The 22799-nt window shown below is 37.3% G+C and overlaps 1 protein-coding gene across 1 annotated transcript in view; it reads right to left on the bottom strand.

The window, feature by feature from the left end:
- LOC129267735 (MAP kinase-activating death domain protein-like) overlaps nucleotides 1–22409 on the bottom strand; it is a 49091-nt gene extending 26682 nt beyond the window's left edge. Inside the window, exons 1-11 of the mRNA XM_064105071.1 lie at nucleotides 22332–22409; nucleotides 21325–21660; nucleotides 18389–18529; nucleotides 17494–17692; nucleotides 16673–16830; nucleotides 14844–14876; nucleotides 10592–10788; nucleotides 9810–10066; nucleotides 8917–9016; nucleotides 7815–7992; nucleotides 7163–7544 (exon numbers count right to left, since the gene is read on the bottom strand). Of these exons, the coding sequence (XP_063961141.1) occupies nucleotides 7163–7544; nucleotides 7815–7992; nucleotides 8917–9016; nucleotides 9810–10066; nucleotides 10592–10788; nucleotides 14844–14876; nucleotides 16673–16830; nucleotides 17494–17692; nucleotides 18389–18529; nucleotides 21325–21648 (1969 nt within the window). The 5' untranslated portion in view covers nucleotides 21649–21660; nucleotides 22332–22409. The remainder of the gene's footprint in view (nucleotides 1–7162; nucleotides 7545–7814; nucleotides 7993–8916; nucleotides 9017–9809; nucleotides 10067–10591; nucleotides 10789–14843; nucleotides 14877–16672; nucleotides 16831–17493; nucleotides 17693–18388; nucleotides 18530–21324; nucleotides 21661–22331) is intronic.
- Nucleotides 22410–22799: the final 390 nt, after the last annotated feature.

Raw genomic sequence — 22799 nt, 5'->3', positions numbered from 1 at the left:
TTTTTCCATATTTTTTTTTTATTTACAATTAATTCATTCATTTTTGCAAAATAATACATATTTCTATTTTGGGGACACATATATAATGATTTCATGACAAACAAACTTTGTTGCACACAGATTCTTCAGTATTACATGTAGCAATGGATTAAATGTAGCATATTATAAGGAAATGGTTGTATTAAAAGGGAATATATATCATATCAGTAAATTACATGTATTTATGGAATTCTGGAAAAACACATCGAGTTGCGAATAACCTCGGGAGCATTTCAAGAAACAAATAGTCAGTGATTTTCATTGACTATTGTTATAAGCTACTGAAATCCTTGCATCTGATTGGCTGAGAACGGATAACTCATTGAAAATCACTGACCAGAGGGTTCATGACACACTCCCTTCATGGGATGAGCTCCGCTGGTTTGACTTTCACGAAAAACACATATTTTTATTGATACAGGTGTAAGAAAAAAACAATGGTCAACTATAACAGGCAAAATGTTCTTAACCCGTTAGAAACTGAATTATTTCGCTATAACACATGGGCCCCGTCTTACAAAGAGTTACAATTGATCCAATCAATCGTAAGTCTATGAAAATCCATCAGTGTCATAATTTTTTCTACAGGAAATTTGCAAAATGTCCTTTCTAAACAAAGGAAAAAACACCAAATTGTCAAGAAATCAATAACTTTATGGATATACATTCATATCTAGAAAAATTCTTGAACAAACATGCATTTCATATGTTGACATTGCTGGCCGTCCATAGTTGCGATCGATCGGATCAATCACAACTCTTTGTAAGACGGGCCCATGTTTTCCATATACTCCAGCCTGCATTGTGTGGGTTCAGTCTCTCACAGGTTAATGATTAAGATCTAAAGACAAGGTACACATGTGGTTCAATCTAAAAGGGGAATTGAGAGTGGTGGGGGAGGGGAGAGGAGCAAGGGGAGGGAGGGGTGAGAGAGGAGGGTGGGGAATGGCAAAAGAGAGAGGGGGAAGGGAAGGGGAGGGGAGGGGCAAGAGAGAGAGGGGAGGAGTGGGGAGGGGTAGGGAGGGGAGAGAGAGGGTGTGTATGGAGGGGCAAAAGAGGGGAGGGGCATGAAGAGGTGGGGAGGGGCAAGGAGAGGGGGCGAGGGGAGGGGACTTACAAGAGAGAGGGTTAAGTGGAACAGGGATAGGTGGGGGTAGGGGAGGACAGGGACATTTAACCAGGGTACGCAGTTAGACTAATATTACAAGGACTTCCGGACCTTAAAACTCAGACACAACTAGAGATAACCTTTTTGTTACAAACAAACATGTCAACTGTATTACCCATGTACAATGTATGTTCAAGTAAATAGGAGATGTTGCTAGATAATTATTTTGCCAATGATTGCAAACATAGCTAGATAATATGATTGCTACAGATGCATGTCTTTTGGCCAATGATTGCAATTTCGCCAATTGCATGGTTCCAAATATTGATTGTGAATTTGAAACTTATAGATCAAAATGCAATTACACGGTGCTTTTATGTTGCACGAAGCGAACTGGCAGCAAATTTGCAATAAACTGAAGTCTTTATAGGCTTGATTTGAACGTAATATTTACTTGCAACTATTGAGCGATTCATGAAGCAAAATAAGCAGTGATTTTCACTTCCTTATTTGCTCTAAGCCAATGAGACACAAGGATTTCAGTAGCTTATAACAGTTGCCCATATAAATCAAAGACAGATTGTTTCATGAAATGCTCTCCAGGGTCCCGTAACACAAAGGTTAGCGATTGATCCTATGCTTGATATTCACGATGGATTGTACATTGTAGTCAATGGAATCAATCGTAGAAAAATGTTCTACGATCATTGATAAGTTTTGTGTTACGGGCCCCAGGTCTTAAGTTTCTTGCAACATCAACATAAATTGGTACTACTCAGACACTAAAACCAAACTATTCTACAAGTAATTTGGGGCTACAGGTTGGTTTCGTGAACACAAAAAAAATACAGTAGGCCTAATTCTGTCACAGGGGTCATTTGGGGTACGAATCACAATGTTAATGTCAAAATACAGTACAAAGATTGTAAAGTAATCAAAACTATGTTGCCCAAATTCACAAAGGAAAATATTTAAACTCCTACCCACTAACACTTCAATAGATGATATGGTGGATTATTTCCTACCAAATGGTTAAAACTTTCTTTCTTTTAACTCCTTTCTTTCTCCTTTCATAATAAAGGCAGGGGCAGACCTGCCAACCTCTGGGAATGAAAAACTGTATTCTGTGATACAAAAAAATGTATTTTCCCCCAAAAAAGTGTATTTCATAATAAAATGCTTGGCGCACTTGCCCATCACGGCGCTCAAGCTGCATGCAAGCTAAAATGCGCACTGCTCTTGCAGATGAAAAAAAAAAACCCATTGAAACTTGTGTATATCTCACCCTGGTTTTTACAAAAGGATTGAAAAAAAAAACAAGTTACCTGAAATTACATTGATCTAATAACCATATTTGTGTATGTTTTAGGAAATAGAGACATACATGTATAGAGATGATTTTTCTCAATAAATTACGATTTTGTAAAAATAAAAAAAATAAAAAATAAAAATAAAAAAAAACGTATTTTGGTTGCAAAAACGTACTAAATACGGCTAAAACGTACTGGTTGGCAGGTCTGCAGGGGTCATTTCATTTCCTAAATTATCTCAAATGAAAAATCACAAATGTTGATATACATGTAAGTCTAACACAGCATGTACAAACATCTACACAATGATTGCACAATTAATAAAAGCCATGAGCGGGAAGCAAGGTCACATATGATAGGCTTCAGTGAATTATCATTGATCAATTTATTCAATGATTGAACACATTTTTGCATAAAACTTCCTGTATAACAAATGAACTACAGGAAATATTGAATTATACCTTAAAGTTACTCAAAAATCTTTACCTATTTCAATGGCCATCAGCAGGTGATCAATTTTAATCACAAACATGGCACATATTTTAAATCTTACAGAATATGAATTTTAAACTTTTTGTCAGAAAACCTAAATATGACTTGAAATAAGTGTCTATTCATGTATTTTGTATTTATGTTGATTTACGAAACATACATACATGTATGTACTATGGGCAGATATGTGTTGTATCATGTAAAAAAGATGAATTTCCTAGTCATGGACACAAAAAAACACCTAAAATTAAAGAATTATTTTAAGTTATCACTTGACAAACTGTTAGCCTGCTCTGGTGAAACAAAAAATTGAATGAATAAAGATTGAAAATGTGAAAATCACAAAATACTACATATACTCAAGACTCATTCTTCAATAAATCATTAACTCTTAAGATGCTGGATGACTTAAAATCTCTAAATTTACATGCAACATTTGGTGCCAATTAACGGCAATGGTATGTCAAGTGTTAAATATGTGTTGGTCCAAACAATCCATCCATGGCATGACAAAAATGGAACGGTGTAGCATGCAACATGCACACAAAGATGAACACATAGAAACATGCATGCAAGCTGAAGAAATCATAATAAAATTTGGCATCTTACTCTCTGTGTGTTAGCGATATGTCGAGAAGAAAATAAGAAGAAAAGCAGCAGAGGTGCAAGAAAGAAGGTTAATATTCACAGATTTTGTCATACATGTAGAAATAAAGCTCTCAAATGTATAGTCACTATTGGGTTCCCATACACAAAGCATAACAATTGATCATATATTGACTTTTATGATTGATTATATATTGTTGGTCAATGCAATTAATCGTTAAAATATGTCCTGCGACCAATGCTAAGTTGTGTGTAACAACTGGGGCCCATTTCATAAAAACTTGTATAATAACAAATGCACAATTTCCATAACAAGTTTACTATGAGCCTATATAATTGATGGATTTCAGTAGCTTTAAACTGTTACACCAACTTTGTTATTATAACAAGCTTTATGAAATGAGCCCATGGACTCCATTACACAAAGTTTCATGATTGATTGCATATTGATTTTTACGATTGATTTATACATTGTCGGTTAATGCTATCTATTGTTGATATTTGTCCTGCGATCAATGCTAAGCTTTGTTTTACAGCCTGTAACAGGTACCTGATGGTTCTGGGATAGCACTCCCGGGATTAAAACCTCCACGGGGGTGTTTCATATGGTTCCGTGACATTTACTCCGGCAACAATTGCTCTCCTTTAAATTCCACACACTAATCGAATGGCCAACTTTCACCGTGGATTTAATACTATACCCTATCCCAAACCTAACATAAAACCCTTTTGCAACCCCAACCCTAACTATATATCTTAGACGAAATAAAGCCAGAAGCAAATGTTGTGTCACTGTTTCATAAAGCTGTTCACAAGTTACAAATGGCTTTATGCACAACTGGTGATCCTTTTTTTTAAACTAAGTGATTCCTATGAAGTAGTTGACATAGCAGCTGCACCAAGAACATGATCCAGTCGTGCCTAATTAACTACTGTATTTACTCTATCTGCTTAAAACTAAACTCTCCTAGGAACTGTTTTCTGTGGTGACATTGTAAGTGATTTTCTAGAATGGCAAATTTTGCTCTCAGCCAGTAGCTTAATTATAAAATGATACCTGTAGATAAAAATAATATAGGATTTCTATAGCGCACGTATCCATCTTCTCAGGTGCTCAAGGCGCTCCTATATTACCCCGGCTATAAAGCTAGTCTACCGACCCCGGTGCTCACAGCTTTTTGAGGAATTACTTCCTGCCAGTGCCCATTTACCTTACCTGGGTTGAGTGCAGCAAAATGTGGGTAAATTTCTCGCTGAAGGAGAACACGCCATGGGTGGGGATAGAATCCACGTCCCTCAGATTGAAAGACGAGTCTAAACCACTAGACCACGACGCCCTGACATTATTATCACTTCAGGAAATGCTCTCCAAGTAATTCATAAGCAAATATTGACTGGATTTATAATGGATATGCATTATACTTTGGCCTTATCTAAATCTCTATTATATTTATTGATTTCCTGAGCCGGCATGCGAAGCATTTTATAATTAATTTCTAGGATAGAAAGTATAAAGTGATACATGTAGCTTATCACATGTTTTCAATTGATCATAAGCTTTATTGAATGACTGTTTCTCACATACGCTTTGGCTGTATTATATTCAGCAGTTTCAGGCATATGAGTATGATTGTGGTGAGAAAAACTTAATAAATAATAACATGTAGCTATTGGTTTGCATTCAAATCACCTTTAATGTATGTATAAACACATGCTGGCAAGCAAACCAAAATTAATAACAGGCAGATAGTATATGATTCTTGAAGAGAAAATTCATCCTGGCGATAAGATGGTTTTAATAAAAACAGACAAATTTGAGAAAATATATTGTTGAAGGTTTGATGCAAATCCACTGATAAAAATTATGCTTTTTTTTTTTTTTTAGTGTTTGATTTGTGATGTCACATGCCAGCACTTCCACCACATATCATATGATATGAATTCCATAAATTCCCAATTTTTAATGGAACATTTTGAATGAATACAAATATTTTTTTCTTATAGAAGGGAATATGAAATGAGGTATTTGATGATATATTCCCCACACAAATAAAATCACATTCAATTCTTCTGAGAAAATTACATTATTTGAAATTTATATCACACAACATATAGAGAAGCTGCTTGTCAATGGCGTCACAAAATAAAACGATCAAAATTCATAACCGCTTTTCATAGACAGATTTTCCTCAAACCTTCACCAATATTTGTTTCTGCTTTGACTAAGCCAATTTATCGCTAGGGCAAAATTCGATTTTAAATTCTGTAGAGTAGAAAGAATAGATCAACTTGATGGATCAATTATCATCAATAAAAACACTTCAATTTGTATAATTTAAAGGAAAATGAAGCTAATTCTAACCTTCTGACAGAATTGATCTAAACTTTATGGAAGATGTCTAAATTGTTATCAGAGATGTACCTGTTCTATTTAGAAATGAATACTAATGCTCTTATTCTAAATAATGTTAATTTGAAAGTACATTTTACAATGAATGAAAAGATTTGGACAAATTATTATTTGATAGATTAGTTTGTCAATAAAATAAAGAGATTTGTCAAAAATATCTTAAGTGCCTAAACACACCAAATGAAAACGTGCAAGATAAAACAACAATTACAATACCCCAGCAAAATGAAATAGACTTTCAACATGCCTTCTTTCTCAAAATCATTTCAAATTATTGTAACATGCAATGTTGATGGCAGTATGTAAAACATACCCTTTAAGAAATTTTCTAATTCAATTTTTCCTTGTGTTTTCTTGATATATTGAGTTTAACAAAACATTTTAAAGGCAGGAATTCATTCATTGTTTCAAATAAGTGTAATATGTACTCTTGAAACCAAATAAGAAAACTTTTTAGAACTTTCATTTCATTTTACCTCTTGTTTTCCAGGTATAATTAATTTTAAAAATAAAAATAATATCAATTTGCAAAGGACACCTCTTGTAAGACACTGTACAAGATGAAGTCTTATATGCCATAGTCACTCTGGTTAAACAAAACCGACCCCAAACCAGTCAAAGCTATTGCTATTACAATATCCTCAATGACATACCATCGGACGGTTGGAGTAGTCTGAAAGCACAGACATTTCGTTGTTGCACAGTGCATAATGCAGGGTCTGAAGTAGCAAGACTAGATTCAGTCCATGTACTATGGCTACTTCTGCCAAAATTGACACAGACGTGGCCCGTATTCTCAAGAGAGGTTTCAAATGTACATGTACCATGGTACAAAAACCATGGACTATGCAGATATCTGTACTTATTACGCTTATTTCATCGCGTAAGCTAAGAAAGGTTGAATTATACATGCGCGCTCTTGGAAAAAGAGCGCCTCATTGAAGTATTATAATGTGAGAAATCTGCATAGTCCACGGTTTTGCACCACGGTATAATTGAAACGTCTTGAGAATATGAGCCACAGAGCATGCAGTCTAGTCTTCACCCCAGACATGGTATAATTTGTTAAAGTGTCAAATTTGAGTCTGTATGTGCAGACTAGTTTTGGAATTGGTTTGGCTGGTATGACCGGAGCATCACTTTGCTGGGGTACCGCATTGTAGGTCAGTGATCTAAAGGTTAGTAACCCCATCTCACCTATGGCCGCTATGAAGTTATCCTCATTCAAGCTATGAGACTCTGAGGGCCTTGAAGCGATTGTTAACATCCCGCCACCTCCACCACCACCACTACCACCAACACCGGGATGATGATGCCCTCCTTGCTGCTGCGACAACAGCTCGTCCAAAGCATACTGACCGTGAGGTGCTCCGGATTTCAGGCTGCCCCCGCGGTGGCGCCCGTCCCCTTTCTGGGTCAGCTCGGGCTCCTTGCCGAAGTAGTGCGTGCTGGCGATCTCCAGGAGGGCGAAGGCGCTGGCCATGCCACCGGCGTTGTGGTTATCGAAGGAGTACTCCAGGCCGGCGAGGACGGCCTTCAGGACAGAGCACAAGCCCTTGTATACAGCTTTGTTCACTTTCTGCATATCAGCAAGAAATACAGGAAATTACAGTTATGTTATTATGTAAATGTTGACATTAAATTACAAATTACAATGAATAACAATACTCTTTAAATCAGATTATGAAGGCGAATGAAGCACATTGGTTTAGACATTCACATTTTCAATGCAATTTACAATAACTGGAGTAAGTTGCTAACAAAGGTGATTCATGACTGGAACCAATCGTAATCCTTCTACAAGCAATGCCTCTCTAATAGGGGTCAAAGCCTCAGGTCCCCTACTTACCACATCTTCAATGTAGTCCCCCGTGACAGCCGAGTCTTGTGGATAAAGCTGGCTGATGACTTGCGCCCTGAGATTCTCGTTCTGCATGAGGCGTTTGAGTCGTGACCAGTTCAGCCAACCAACGTTGTTCCCTTCTAACACTCCCCTGACAATCTCCTTCAAGAAAAGCTGGTCCTCACTGGAAAGAAAATGAAAACACACTCATGGTTTCCAAGACTCCTAGGCCCATTGCATAAAAGTTGCTATCATGGTAACTTTGCCATCCAATGGTACATGTATCTTCAAAGGCTACAATCAAAGATATTACAAGGGAAGATCGGACAGTACATAGAGCATGCAATGAAATGCTCGGGAAGAGTGCCCTACAGCGCGAAGTAGCAACCTTTTTTTACCTTTGCGTATCGCGATACGGTTGTGTACAAAAAATGTGAGAGAAATGGTGAAGGGTGAAGGAATGGACGACTTTAACATTTAAAAAAAAAAATTATTACATTTTTTTTTTCTTAAATTAAAGATGAATACATTTAAGAGTATTCTGAATAATAAAAGGCAGAATTATTCCCATGCGCCACCCTTGAGACCTCTAAAATCCCCTCTCTCATTTTCCCCATATGTTTCATACACAGCCGCATGCCGATGTGCGATGCTTGACTTTAATACTCAACGCTAGTGGGCGCCCTTCCCAATGAGCATTAATCGAGCATTTCAAAAATCGCCAAAGTGTCTGATCTTCCCCTTGTAGTATCTTTGCTACAATCTACAATGGTTTCATAGAGATTAAATATCATCTGCATTTAGGGGGGTGTTGCCAGAAAATATTTGCAATCAATTTCAAATTTAGATTGCAATTTCACAACTGACAGATCAACTATAGCTGCAGCAAATCAGTTTACACTTGTACATGTATTTGCAGCAATCAGCAGATCAATAATCAATTGCAAATTTGCAATTATTAATTTTAAAGACATTTGGGAACATTAAATAAATTTGCGATTGATCGTAACTGTCTTGCAATGCCCCAACAGTCAGACTTAATGTAAGTCCTTGTGAAACACCTCCCAGAACAGCAATGCATTTTTGTATTAGAGCGCATGATACTGACCTGTTGGGCCTTTCACTGGTAAGTGAAGAGCGTTTCTCAGGTTTCTTGGTTGAGTGATGTCTGATGAGCGATGTCCTTTCCACAAGTGACCTCCTTGTATCTGGAGAAAAGGAACAAAACATTCCATTAATGCAATTTACAAAGTATGAAGCACACAGCACTGGTGAATAGATGATGGCTGGGGGTACTGGAACCCCCTCCCCCCCCCCCCAAAAAAAAAGAATTGAATAGAAAAAATCTCCACAACCAAGAGAAACAAGAAAACATCATTACCATAAAACACCACCAACATCAATATCCCCATCACCATCATCGTCATCGTCATGATCACCACCACCATCATCATGACCACTACCAACACCATCATCACCACTATCATCATAATCATCACCATCACCACCACCATTGCCATCACCATCATCATCATCATCATCATCAAATCATCATTGTCGTCGTCTTCGCCGTCGTCGTCACCTTCATCACCCAGATCATCATCATTATCATCACCACTACCATCATCACCACCATCGTCATCACTATCATCATCAAATCATCCTCATCGTCGTCTTCCTCGCTGTCGTCGCCGTCATCATCACCACCACCACCACCATGATCACCACCATCATGCTGTTATATTTAAGAATGATACCATCACTGGAGACCTTCATATCTAAACTGAAGTCTTATCTTTTCTAACAGTATTAGTTATTGGCACTTTGACACTCATCCAAACTTTCTTTCTTTCTTTTCTTGTGCGCCTCGGAATAGAATATTTCTAGATAGATGGCGCTATATAAATGTGCCTATTATTATTATTATTCGTCTTCCTCGCTGTTGTCGCCGTCATCGTCATCATCACCACCACCACCATCACACACCATTAGGGGACCAACCTCTTGTGAGCGGCGAGGAGGTCTTCTTTTTCCTGGTCGGCAATCCCATCCCGGAACCCATCCTACTCCTGTTGGGGCCCGGGTCCGACTTGACGCTAGGGGAGTAACCATTGGGGTCCAGGCTGCTGAGGGACGTCGGTGACCCGATGGGTTCCTTGGCCGTATCCAGGGCCAGGTCCATGATGCCCCTGAGGATGGAGGGCTTGGGCTTGGTCTTGGTGGGCGTGGTCGGAGCCGAAGAGTCTGAAGAATCCGACCTGTATAGATGGATTAATTGATCAAATTTGAAGTTTTTTAATGACACAATCAACACTTGTCATATAGATGAAAGCAATACAGGTAGAAGCCTGATCCAGTCTTTTTATTGATGCTTTACAGAAATTCTTCATTATCAAAACTGACACAAGGGTTGTTGGAATTGAATGGGTCAATTATTGATCTGTTGTTAACAATTGTCCTAATAAGGTGAAAAGTGCATTAACCTTGTCCTACTAAACATGAAAATTGTATTGAACTTGTCACTAACCTAAAAAGTTAAGTGAACTTATGTTACTAACCTGAAAACTTCATTGAATTTTCCTACTAAACTTCAAAGTGAATTGAACCTCTTCTTCTAGCGTGAAAAGTGTATTGAACTTGTCCTATTACATTCAAAGTGCACTGAACTTGTCCTACTGAACTCAAAGTGCACTGAACTTTTCACTTACAATGTACCTGAAAAGTGAAGTGAACTTGTCCTACTGAACTTCAAAGTGAATTGAACTTTTCCTAAATTTACTAACCTGAAAAGTGAATTGAACTTGTCCATGAAAGTTGGCGAGGTTCGCCCCCCTCTGGAGCCAGCCTCTGAGTCGACGTCGTTGGAGTCTCTGCGATTCTGCTTCGTCATTGCATACATATTGTCAGAGTCGTAAACGCTGCTGTCCAAATCTTGATCCGTGTCGATACCGGACATTGACATATTCTGGGCAATGCGCATCTGTCAAATGAATCAATAACATAGATTTGAAAACAATAATGGCAATGGTAGATATAAGAATGAATTTACATGAAACTATGCACGGGGCATAATAAATTTTAGAACAATAATGACAGTCACTGTGGCAAAATAAGATGAATCTAAATGGAACAATGCGCATCTGTCAAATGGATTTACATTAAACAACATACATTTTAGAACAACAATTACAACAATAGCAGAAATAATAGAAATGAAACAATGTGCTTTTGTCAGATGAATCATTAACATACATTTTAGAACAATAATGGCAATGGCAGAAACAAGAATGAATCTATGGACAGGGCTACCAATAATATTAATAACATCAGGAATTCAACTAAGAAATGACCAGAAGGCTTGAAATAATGTATGTTTTGTTGTTGGTTTTATTCTTATTTTGTTTCTCAATGGTTGTCTCATCAGAATCAATCTTTGGCCCCGTTACACACAAGATGTTACAGGACCCTACAATTAAATGCTAAGCCTTGTAATTAGGAATTTGAATCTTGGTCCATTTTATAAAACTTGTTACAAATTTGCAATTTCAGTTCTAAACTTCTGAAATCATTTGATTTGATTGGCTGATCGTAATTTGTCATAGACACTTTCCACTTGTTATTATAACAAGTCTTTATGAAACCAGACAATGGTGTCCGTTGTTATAACAACAAACCTTGCAATAACAGTTTAAAGGTACTGAAATCATGCAGCTTGATTCGCTGATAATAAACTTGTAATAGAAATTGCATATTTGATAACGAAAATTAACAAGATTTTATGAAATGGGACCAGTGTCATCCAAATGCCCTGAATCATCCCATTAACCTTGCTACTTATTATTATGTGCTGCACTGAATAAGAGTGTTTTTACTGCTTATTCAACACAAAAGACATCAATACTTCATTAAAAAAAACATGTATCATTAAAATCATACTTGATCATTACCATTCTGAGTATATCACCTTGATGAATAAAAATGAAGTGTACTTTATGAATACTTAAAATCCTATCAATTCAATTACATGTATAAACATGTATGACAATACATTCAGACATCATATTAAAATGAAAACAGAAAGATAAATGAAGACTTCATATATTGACAAATGATAAATGATAGACTAATCTATTAAAGCAAACTAGGACTACTGATAATAAAAACAAAAATATACACTAATCATCTAAACACTGCATGCAAACAATGATTAATAAACATGAAGGAAATGAACAAGATACGTGACGTGTTATACAGTTTTACAATTAAAAGGAAAAAGCCTCATTAATAATCAAGCGTATAAATACAATTACAATATAACTGTATGTTCAACAGATATTTCTGAAATAATTATAACAAATTTAAAAGGAATTTAAATGAAATGCCACAGCAAGCCTTGAAATAAGCACCTGTGAGCCGGAGGCAATTTTTTTTTTTAATTGCCCCCGGCTCACGGGCTTTTTACAGGAACCGGGGGCAATTTTCTGGAACCGGGGGCAATTAAAACAAAATATATATATATATATAACGGTGAACCACACCTCAAATTTGTTTATAGTAAGCGCAGCTCCTGCAATTTTTTAATTAGTACATGAATAGCATGCTAAGTATTAGGCTTATTCAAACATTTAAGAAATCAGATTTAAATGTTAAAGTGTGTTTTGACACCCTCACTCCACATCCCCTTTACAACCACACACACATGGGCTTATTTATTTTCCATCTTTAATGAACCACGATCAATGAACCCCCCCCAAAAAAAAAAAAATCTAAATAAATGAATAAAATAAAAATATAAAAGAGAGAGAGAGATGGAGAAAGAGAGAATTCAGATCAAATAATAATAAATTTAGGAAAAAAAAATAATTTGAAGGTTTTTTTCATGGTTAGAATCACGGGTGTGGGCGAGTGTTTGTGTGTGATTGTGACTGTGAGGTGCACTTGGATTGCATATAAATTATGTTAAAGAAATTTAGAAATTAAATCAATATCTAACTCAGTCTATTCCAATTCCAGCACATACATGTACATGTAGCCACAGGCTATGTACATGTATTGTAGGTTCGTGTACCTTAAGTTTTTCACAAGTTATTTGAAAACGCAGATCTGCACAGAAAATGCCCTTCATTCTGGGAGAGTCTAAATTCGGTGAAAATGTATTCATTAATAACTTAAATATTCATCACAATGAAGAAATCATAAAGTTTTGTGACAGTTTTCAAAAATTAACATGAAATCTAAACTCTATCTGAAACGGAAAATCACCATCACTTAGGCCATTACTGATAGAATTCTCACCCAGAGCTCTGGCAGAGAACATGAGCTCAAACTGGCTAGCTTACACCACACTCAAGTGTACGGCGTCCTCCTATTTTTTTTTAGATGGAGCCTTGTTTAATGATATATTGTCTGATATTTACCCCTCTCCAAGAAAGAAATTAAAAAGCTACAATTTACAACTATAAGCTAAGTGATTTTGGATTATTAAGGCTCCGTTTTGACAAGCAAAGTCGGCGACTGTGAGGATAAAAGACTCGCACATCGCATGTGCTGTGAACAGGGATTTATCTCCTGTGCAATTCGAATGACTATATCGCAGAATTGTGATATCCGAACTGGAAATGTGTGCATTAGAAATTGCACATGGTGAAGTATGGAAAAACCGCTACCGGAAGCAAGCGCCCACATGTATTACAGAAAAAAAAAAGACGGACGTAGCTCACTTTTTATGGTACAGAAAAAAAGACGCACTTGGCAATTTTAAACTGTGTTTATCGTAAATTGAAAGTTACTTGATTTTGGCTTTTCAGCTATTTAAATTACATGTATGATATGGCTTCACTGCTCACTCACGGCGGGCGCAATTACCTGGAAAATATTTGCGCCCGGTCGTCAAAATTTTGATGATTTGGGGGCTTTATGGGCGCAATTGATGGCTTTATGAGCGCGAATTTGCGCTCAGCGCCCGCTTATTTCAAGGCTTGTGCCACAGGTACATTCTATCTTTCTTCACAATGTATGGGTTTGATGTAAGTTTTGGTGGTTGTTGTTGTTTTGGGGAGGGTTTTTTTCATATTCAAGGTTTCATCAAGAACTTAAAAACATTGTCTACCAGGTATTTGTTCTTTTCATTTTATTCCAGTTTGTCAGCACTAAAACCAAACTCAAGTAGTCGTACTAATCAAAAGGTTATAGAGAAAGTCAAAACAAAATATTAATTAAACCCCTCCTTCTTCATGATCCTGTATTTAAAGGTACTGTAGGTATTACACATGTACATGCACATTATAGATTTATGATCAAGCAATGAGATGTACATGTAGGTATTCACACAGGCATTTAATACAGACTTAGGGGTTGCAAGATAATATTTGCTATCAATTGCAAATATTCTCTCGCAATTTTACAACCGATAGATCGACGTAAGTTGTAGCAAATCAGATTACACTCCTTGTTTCAAGGAGCAGATTAGCAATCAGTTGCAAATTTGCAATTAATTACAGGACATATGATTGATTTAGGGACCAATAAAATAGACTTGCAATTGATCGCAAGTTTCTTGCAACACCCCATTAGATCTTTGTGAAACATCCCCTGATTTCATAAAATCATGCTATACATATTATAAAGGCAGGAAAATGATTTTATACAAATGTATTATGATAACACACAGCTACATGCACTAATGTATACAGATGAGAGTAAAAATACTGAATAAGGTACATACATTGTATGTACATGTAAGAAGCAAATATTTTTTCAGCACATTAGGGGCCTGAAAGACTTGCGTTTAAACGCAACTCAAAACATGCAAGCGCAAGTCCCGAATGCATGATTTTGATTGGTTAAAAATCAACTTGCATTCAATTTTGGAGTCACGGTGTGATCACAACTACTTTTGCAACAGGCTACAGTGCATTATAAAATGAAATATGACTTGTTAACAGTGTGAAAACAGAGAGAGCAGGCAGTTTTTAATTCACATGACATTCAACAAAGTCAACGACAATAGGACAAATGGCTAAAAATTGTCTGTACCCGAACGCTAAGAGGCAACTCCTCGTCCGAAGACTGCACAAGGCAATGTGGGATAGGTCACATGATGTTGATGATTGATCGCCAAGTGAATAACAAAGAAAGTGTGCATAAAATTATAAATATTATAATTTATATACCCCTTTTAGTGCCAAAGTTTTTATTAAATATTAAATATGTTGCTTGATATATTAAGCAAACAATATGATCAACTCATTATCTGAGCACTGCAGATGTAATGCGGTGAGTAAATGACAAACTGCAACTATCTAAAAAGCTAATAAACTTCTCAAAATCATAATACTTTGATATTTAAACAACAAAATAAAGGTATATGTATATCAGGATTTGGGTATATATGTATATACATAAAATGCATAATGATGATAATAATCATAGGGTGTTTATATAGCACTCATATTAACTTTGCACAAGGTGCTTCTATATTACCCTGGCTGGGGCTAGGCTCGCTACATGTATGTCTTATTGAAATATTCTACTAAGTCATAACTAAAGGGATATCAGATTTTAGAATGATAAATTTAATTTGAATGATATACAGTCAATCATAGAAATCAATCAAACACCCAGTCGCTAAGTTTTGTGTAACAGGGCCCTTGTATGTTGATGATTGCAAATGTCTGGCTGTTCCTACCCAATACTGGTTCTGGAACCCACTGTAGAAAGAAATGCATCTACACCCAACTCAAAATATCAAGCACAAGTCCCTAATAAGTGCATTTCATTGGCTGAATTTCAAGTTGAGGTTGATTTTTGGAGTTGCATTTGATCGCAACCATTACTGCATTGGGCCACTTTTGTGTGAAGGAGTAAAATACGGTTCTGTAACAGGGCCCTTGAATGTTGATAATTTTGAATGTCTGGCTGTTCCTGCCCAATACTGGTTCTGGAACCCACTGTAGAAAAAAATGCATTTACATGCAACTCAAAATATCAAGCACAAGTCCCTAATAAGTGCATTTCATTGGCTGAAATTCAAGTTGAGGTTGATTTTTGTAGTTGCATTTGATCGCAACCATTACTGCGTTGGGCCACTTGTGTGTGAAGGATTAAAATACGGTTCCGTGACATTTGCTGAGGCAACAATTGCTCCGCAGTAAAATCTGCACGTTGAGCCGAAGCTAAAACGTAACCTCCACAACCAAATACATCCTAATCCCTATCTTAACGTTATTCTGAACCCAAAACTCTACTACAATCCTAACTCTAACCCTATGCCCTAATCCCAACTCGAACCCTATGCCCTCTGAGGTATTAACACCGGAGCAATGTCACAGGAGCATATGTCAAGTCACCTGAAAGGTACTCAGGGTGCTACATAACTTTTTAGAAGCACTTGCCCAGTTGGGCAAGTACATTTTCAAACTCTATTTCACTTGCCCAAAAAAAATCCTTGAAAAGAAAAGTTTTACCTCTTCAAAAGGAAGTTTTGCAGTTTTATAAACCATTGACCATTTTCTCTCTTTTGACATGAACTGACCTACCTGCTATGACCCAAATTAGGGTCAATATCATATATCAACCCCAATTTTGGTCATTCTACTGTGAGAATTTTGCTTTCCCAAGTCGGGCAAGTAGTTTTTGGTATTTTACTTCAAAACACTTGCCCGACTCTAACATTTACTTGCCCCGGGCAATCGGGCAAGTGCTTATGTAGCACCCTGAGTATTTCCAGTGCCCTTTATTAACAAGCTTTAATAGCAATTAATTGTTGGGCTAATTTCTACTATGTGTATAATCAATCATTAAAATCAACACTGGGATCAATCGCCAAGCTTCATACCACTGGGCCCAGCTGTGTTCATACTCACATCGGGTGACGTTGGGTTATCCTGGCTACTGGATGAATCGCTATCCGCAAATTGGTTGTTATCGCTCTGGACCATGTCAGGGGGGAGCTGGAGCGAGTCAGGAGGACGGTAGATCGAATGTTCATCTATCTCACTAATCTGGTCTGGCTTGTCTGGATCTAGCATGAATACAACATAAAAATATATATTTATACTCGTACACAATTCTGAAAGACTGTGAAATAGTAACATACGATTCATTCACATTTATGAGCATTTATTTCAGATGGCATCTCCTTTTTCACGCGCTGTGGGGAAACGATGCACCCAAACTGCACGGCTGGGAGGGTTTCGTAAAATCAAAGCATGAAGACTCAACTTGCATATTTTGGTCTACATGATTTCCTGAGCAGAACAAGAGCGTATTGCACAAATAATCCAATCTGATGAATATCAAATAGGCTACTGTATAAAAAATGCTGATCAATATGGTACTGTATTGATTAATTTCATGTGCATGCGCGAAATATATGTGATGCACAGCCTAGAGGGCAGTGATACCGAATGATGTCGTTATGAGCTACGTGTCGCATTTCTGTGATCGCATCAATTTTCTGAAGTGGCTACATTAACTGAATCAGTGATGAGTGACATGATTTGCTCAAATACATTACGGTTTGGAGAATATATGATATGTATCATATTGGACAGCATTATTTCATGGAATAACAGAAATATTCCACTCATGGGGGCCAATATCTCTAGTATCCCATTCTGAGCTATCCAATATAAAAATATACTGTATCTATATGTACCATCACAACATCCTGAAATACACATACCTTGTACGTCCCCTTTGATATCACTGTTCATCATGTCCACCACAAACTCGTCCAACGATGAGTACGACGATGACGAGCTCCCCCCTCCGTCCTCCCTCTCGCTCTCCTCCCCGCTCTCATCCGTCGGGTTGGAGGAGTCGGAACCCCCCTCGGAGGCGCTGGAGAGGGCTGCTCCCAGGGTGCAGTTCTCAAACTGAACCTGTATAAAGTTTGATGAAGATTACAAAAACACACTTAAGTGTACATGTATGAAGTGGTTTATTGTTTATCTCATTGTCGATTCTGAAGAGGATGGCAGAGATAAAATTTCAAAAAGAGGGAAAGAGAGAGAATATTTTACTATCTCCTTGTTAAGGTCATGTCATATGTTCTATTTCTTTTCTTTTTATTTTATATCATGACTATCAATAGTTTGTACTATACACTGACCTTGAATTCCATTGGTTGGAGCTGTTGCATGAACCATTCGGACTTGTCCCCAATAAGACGAGGCTGATTTATTATCATTTATCATGTCATGACTGAACATTGAATTGTTTGTTACTATACACTCAGCATGAATTATATTGGTTCGAGCTATAATTCCCAGAACCCTTTAGATTGTCTCCACTGAGATGAGAGTCATATCATCTACTGTCCCATGCTTGCTATTTACTATGTCATGACTAATCATTGAATAGTTTTTACTATACTCTGACTTTGATTGGTTGGAGCTGTTACCTGAACCACTTAGACTTGTCTCCAAAGAAATGTGTGTCTTATATTATCATCAATATCCAATGTTGGACCTGTTTAGTTATTTCATTTTAGCTACGCTAATATGATGGTCATTTCATAATGTATACATTTTACTATGTGATGACTAGATATTGAATAGTTTGTACTATACACTGACCTTAAATTCTATTGGTTGGAGCTGTTCCCTGAACCATTTAGACTTGTCCCCAATAAGATGGGGGTCATATACCCCAGTCTGTATTCTCAGAAATGTCACATTCAGAGGGTTGAGGCTGCACTCTCCAAAGTATTCCACGGCCTGAAAACAACAATAACAAAGATGTAAATTAGCTCATATAAGCAAAGATTCCTTTTTTGAAGATATCATGAAATAAAAGTATAATTCATAATGGGTTATGTTATTATTTCTAGCACCATTCTAGATCTCTTTCATGAGAGAATGAAAAAAAAAAAGCTTGAGTTCACAATTTCGTATTTGATATGCAGCTGTATATTTTGGCTATTCATCATCAGAGAAAACACAAATGTTAGAAATGGAGGTAAAAGATTCTGGCACCAAAAAACGAAAGAAATTGCATTAATTTTTAAACATACACCAATGAAAATAATGTGTTTAAAGTGAGGATTACTTTCCTCTCTCAGGAAAATATGGGTACTTTAAGATCAGAAATGACCTAAATTTTCAGGCTATTTTTCTTCATCATCTGGTCATTAGCCATGACATTACTGGGATATTAAAACTTTGTATCTTGTCAGAAAAGGTTTGTTTTTAGAGATACATGTATATGATATAGCTAGCAACACTTATGACTACCAGTAAGAAGAGTTCTCTAAAGGAATTTGACATATAAGGGCGCCACCATTGCTATATCCCCAAAAGTATAGCACATATTATATACCAAGTCTCATGCTTTTAATAGCACGAGACTCCTGCCTTTGGGACTCATGCTCATCCCTGCAAATCTTTTTTTCCGGGCCTATATCACCATATCCCCATATTCATTATACACAATGCCTGTGATCTCATGCTGAAAATCTCACGAATAGCTGGGGGCCGTCTGTTCATAAGTTACAAGCAACTTTAAGAACGACTGGTGAACACTGGCGTACCTAGGATTTTCCAGGATTTTCGTCAGAGGGGGCAAAAAGTTATTTCAAGCTCGTCAGGGGGGCAGTGATACATGCATGGGTGGTGGCTCGTCAGGGGGGGGCAGACTGCCCCTCCCCCCCCCCCCCCCCCGTAGGTACGCTAGTGCTGGTGAACCTTTCTCGTGGTTCATGGTAGATACCAAATGTTCATTGGTGATGATCACTTTAGAAAGGTTCCCCAGTTGTTCTTTAAGTAGCTCTTTATGAAACACTATCCCGGGTCTTTGAACTTGGCATCCCTGATATTTTCTGAGCTACCCTCAAAGTTCTAAAGTTTGACATACAATGTCTTTACAACCTACATGTACAGTGATAACATTAATACATGTATGTGTTTCTACTGGAGAAAATTCCTCCTAAAAAAGCAAGGTATTTTACAAGTGACTCTTTAAGTGGGATTTCCAAGAACTACAGATCTAAAAGGACTATTAGGCATTTTGGTAATCGACCTTGATTGACCACTCCACATGACTCATTCAAAAAAAATTCAAAGAAACCTATGGTCCCTTTGTTCTACGCTTCAGCTGGCTTTTTATGGCTTCTAACTCTCCCCACAAGCCTTGGCAAGGAAACACAAAGGATTTCAATAAAAAATCACTGTTATGGAAAGGACGAAAGACCTTTCTATTCATGTTGAGGGAAACTGAATGGGAGGATTAAGCTTCCAAAGTCAAGGCTGGATGGGCACAGTTCACTGTTTGATGGTTTATCTACACCCGATTCTTGTCATCTACGATCGTCTGGGCCCTACATGTATCTTACAAAGAGTTAGAGCTGATCCAATCAACCACAACTATGGAAAGCCAGCAATGTCAGCATCTAAAATGCATGTTTGTTAAAAATATTTTCTAGATATGATGTATATTCATAAATTCATTTTTTTCTTGACAATTCAGTATGCTTCTCTTTGTTTTTAAAGGACATTTTGCAAATTTCCTGTAAAAAGAATTATGTCACTGATGGATTTCCATAGAGTTACGATTGATTGGATCAATCGTAACTCTTTGTAAGATGGGGCCCCGGTCTCTTTTGGTCTCATTACATGGTCTTATCCTACTTAGAGTTGACTGGAGTTGAAATAATACTAGTGGTAAATACCATTAAATACTGTACCGCATCTAAAAATTTGAGGATAATGGGAAACGGTTGGAAATGCAGGGAAATACTACAAAACATACATCTTTAGATATTTTCAGGTAGTGTCCAGGTGTTTCTCAAGCATATTCCCTGTCAATTGGAAAATTTGCTGAAATACCATGACCAAATAATTCATATTTAACACAAAAGTCTAAACGGATATACAATGCAAACTTTAAATCCATCATCTGTTATCCCAATTTCCAATATGTAGTCAGAAACGCAGGCAAATACTACAAAATGTACTTCTGGAATATTTAAGGTATTGCCCAGGTGATTCTCAAACATACATGTATCCTAGCATTCCCTTGTACCTCCCTGCACATGTTAAGTGCTTCCCAGCATTTACAAGTTTTTTCCAAGTATTTCCCGCCTAGGCAGGTAATACCTAACTTTTGGGGCGGGGGAATTGCCGTCCCTGTCTATAACCGTAATTTCCTTCGGCAAGAAATTTATCTACATTGTGCTGCACTTGACCGAGGTGAGGTGGATTAGTACCCGGTAGGAAGAAATTCCTTGAATGCTCGAGCACCCGATCAAGGTAGCCGTGCTAAAGCCGGGGTAATAATAATAGCCCGGCTGGGAGAACAGTTTTCGGAACTGAAGTGGCTACCCTGGGTAAATATGCCGTTATTATCATTATCATTATTAACCGTTTCATCTACTAACCATTAATTTTTCTTGACAGTTTATCATTGACAATATCGTCTAATTTCCAGTAAGGTTATGCCCATTTGTCTAATATTCACTTAGTTTCACATCGGTCAACTGTTAATTGACTGAACTTTTAGTTGACAGAAAAATTACCTGGCTGCTTGCGAGTTGATCCGTAAATGCCGATCGATTTGGTCTTGAGCAGAGGAAGGTCTGGACCTGGAACGCGACCACTGGTCTAGGATACAGTCTCAGGGTCCTAGTGTGTTCCGTCAAGTTCCCTAGAACATTAGCCCCATTCAGGAACTTGGCCATTGCGACCCTGGTGGCGACGTCCACGGCATCGACGTCGTTCCCGTAGACGAACGGCTTGAAGTCCGTTTCGCCGGTGAGAGCGGAGCGGTGCTTGCTGATTGCCTCGAATTCCCTGGAGCTGGCCTTGTCAAAGTCTTTGATTGGTGGAGGGTTGAGGCTCATACTTGCTAAAGCCTGAGAAGATGGATTTGTAAAATAAATCATGAAAACTAGTAGCATGCATTTGTTCCCTTTCTCTTCTATCATCTTCGTATTTATTCAGTATTAATTTTTATTCTTTCTATAACAATCTTCTCACTTTTTTCAATTTCCACATCTACTTTCTCCCTTTTTGAACCCTTTGTTTTTCCTGTTTTTCATTCATCCACTTTCATTCCTCTTCATCCACTTGTTTCATTTCTCTCCTCTTTATCTTCTTCTTCCTCTCCTTCCCCTTTCCCTATATTTCTCTCTGCTCATGGGTTCTGTTTCATAAAGACTTGTTAGAATAACAAATGCACAATTTCTATGACAAGTTTAAAATCAGCCAATCAAAATGAAGGATTTCAGTAGCTTTTAACTGTTATTGCAAATTTTTTAACATAACAAGTTTTATGAAACGGGCCACTGCTCTTTCTAATTCTCAGACAAGTCCTGTTCCTGCGCTCTTTCTTCTCCATTCTTTTCCCAATTTCCATACACGCCTACATGTAGGTAGTGATATGCACTAGATACAAGAACTTATACACACAGTCTGCCTCCATGGGAATTTGTTTTAAGTGGTCACTATAGGCAGGTGACTGCTATAGAAAGGTGGCCACTAACGAAGGTTTGAATGGAGATATAAGAAAACAATCCATACATACCTGTCTGAGGTGTCTCTTGAGATCACTGCCCTCTGGTTCAGGGAAGGCAGGAATGTGGCCAGCTCTGCCTGCTACAGTGATCTGAAAATGTGTAAGAAAAAAAGAGAGAAAAATTGTTATTGTACATCATAAATGTAGCCTAATATTTGTGCAATTCACAAACTCTTGATATGGCGGGTACTATGTATACACCTTACACGTACACAAATATAACCAAAAATATCAAGTTAATGAGTCATTAAAGAAGTTGGTTGATACTGGAATATCTATCATTAAATAATCAAATATAGTAAAAGAAATATCTCTCATTAATAAATGAAAATGCATGTTGAAATGACCTCTATTTAGTGAGTCATTAGACGGTTGGTCGATGGTAAGAAATATCTCTCATTAATAAATGAACATTCATGTTGAAATGACCAATATTTATCTAGTCATTAAAAGATTGGTCGATGGTAAGAAATATCT

The sequence above is a fragment of the Lytechinus pictus genome, chromosome 9, assembly GCF_037042905.1.
Source record: "Lytechinus pictus isolate F3 Inbred chromosome 9, Lp3.0, whole genome shotgun sequence".
Lineage (NCBI taxonomy): Eukaryota > Metazoa > Echinodermata > Echinoidea > Temnopleuroida > Toxopneustidae > Lytechinus > Lytechinus pictus.
The sequence above is the reverse complement of the archived record's forward strand: the minus strand, read 5'-3'. Positions and strand labels throughout refer to the sequence as shown.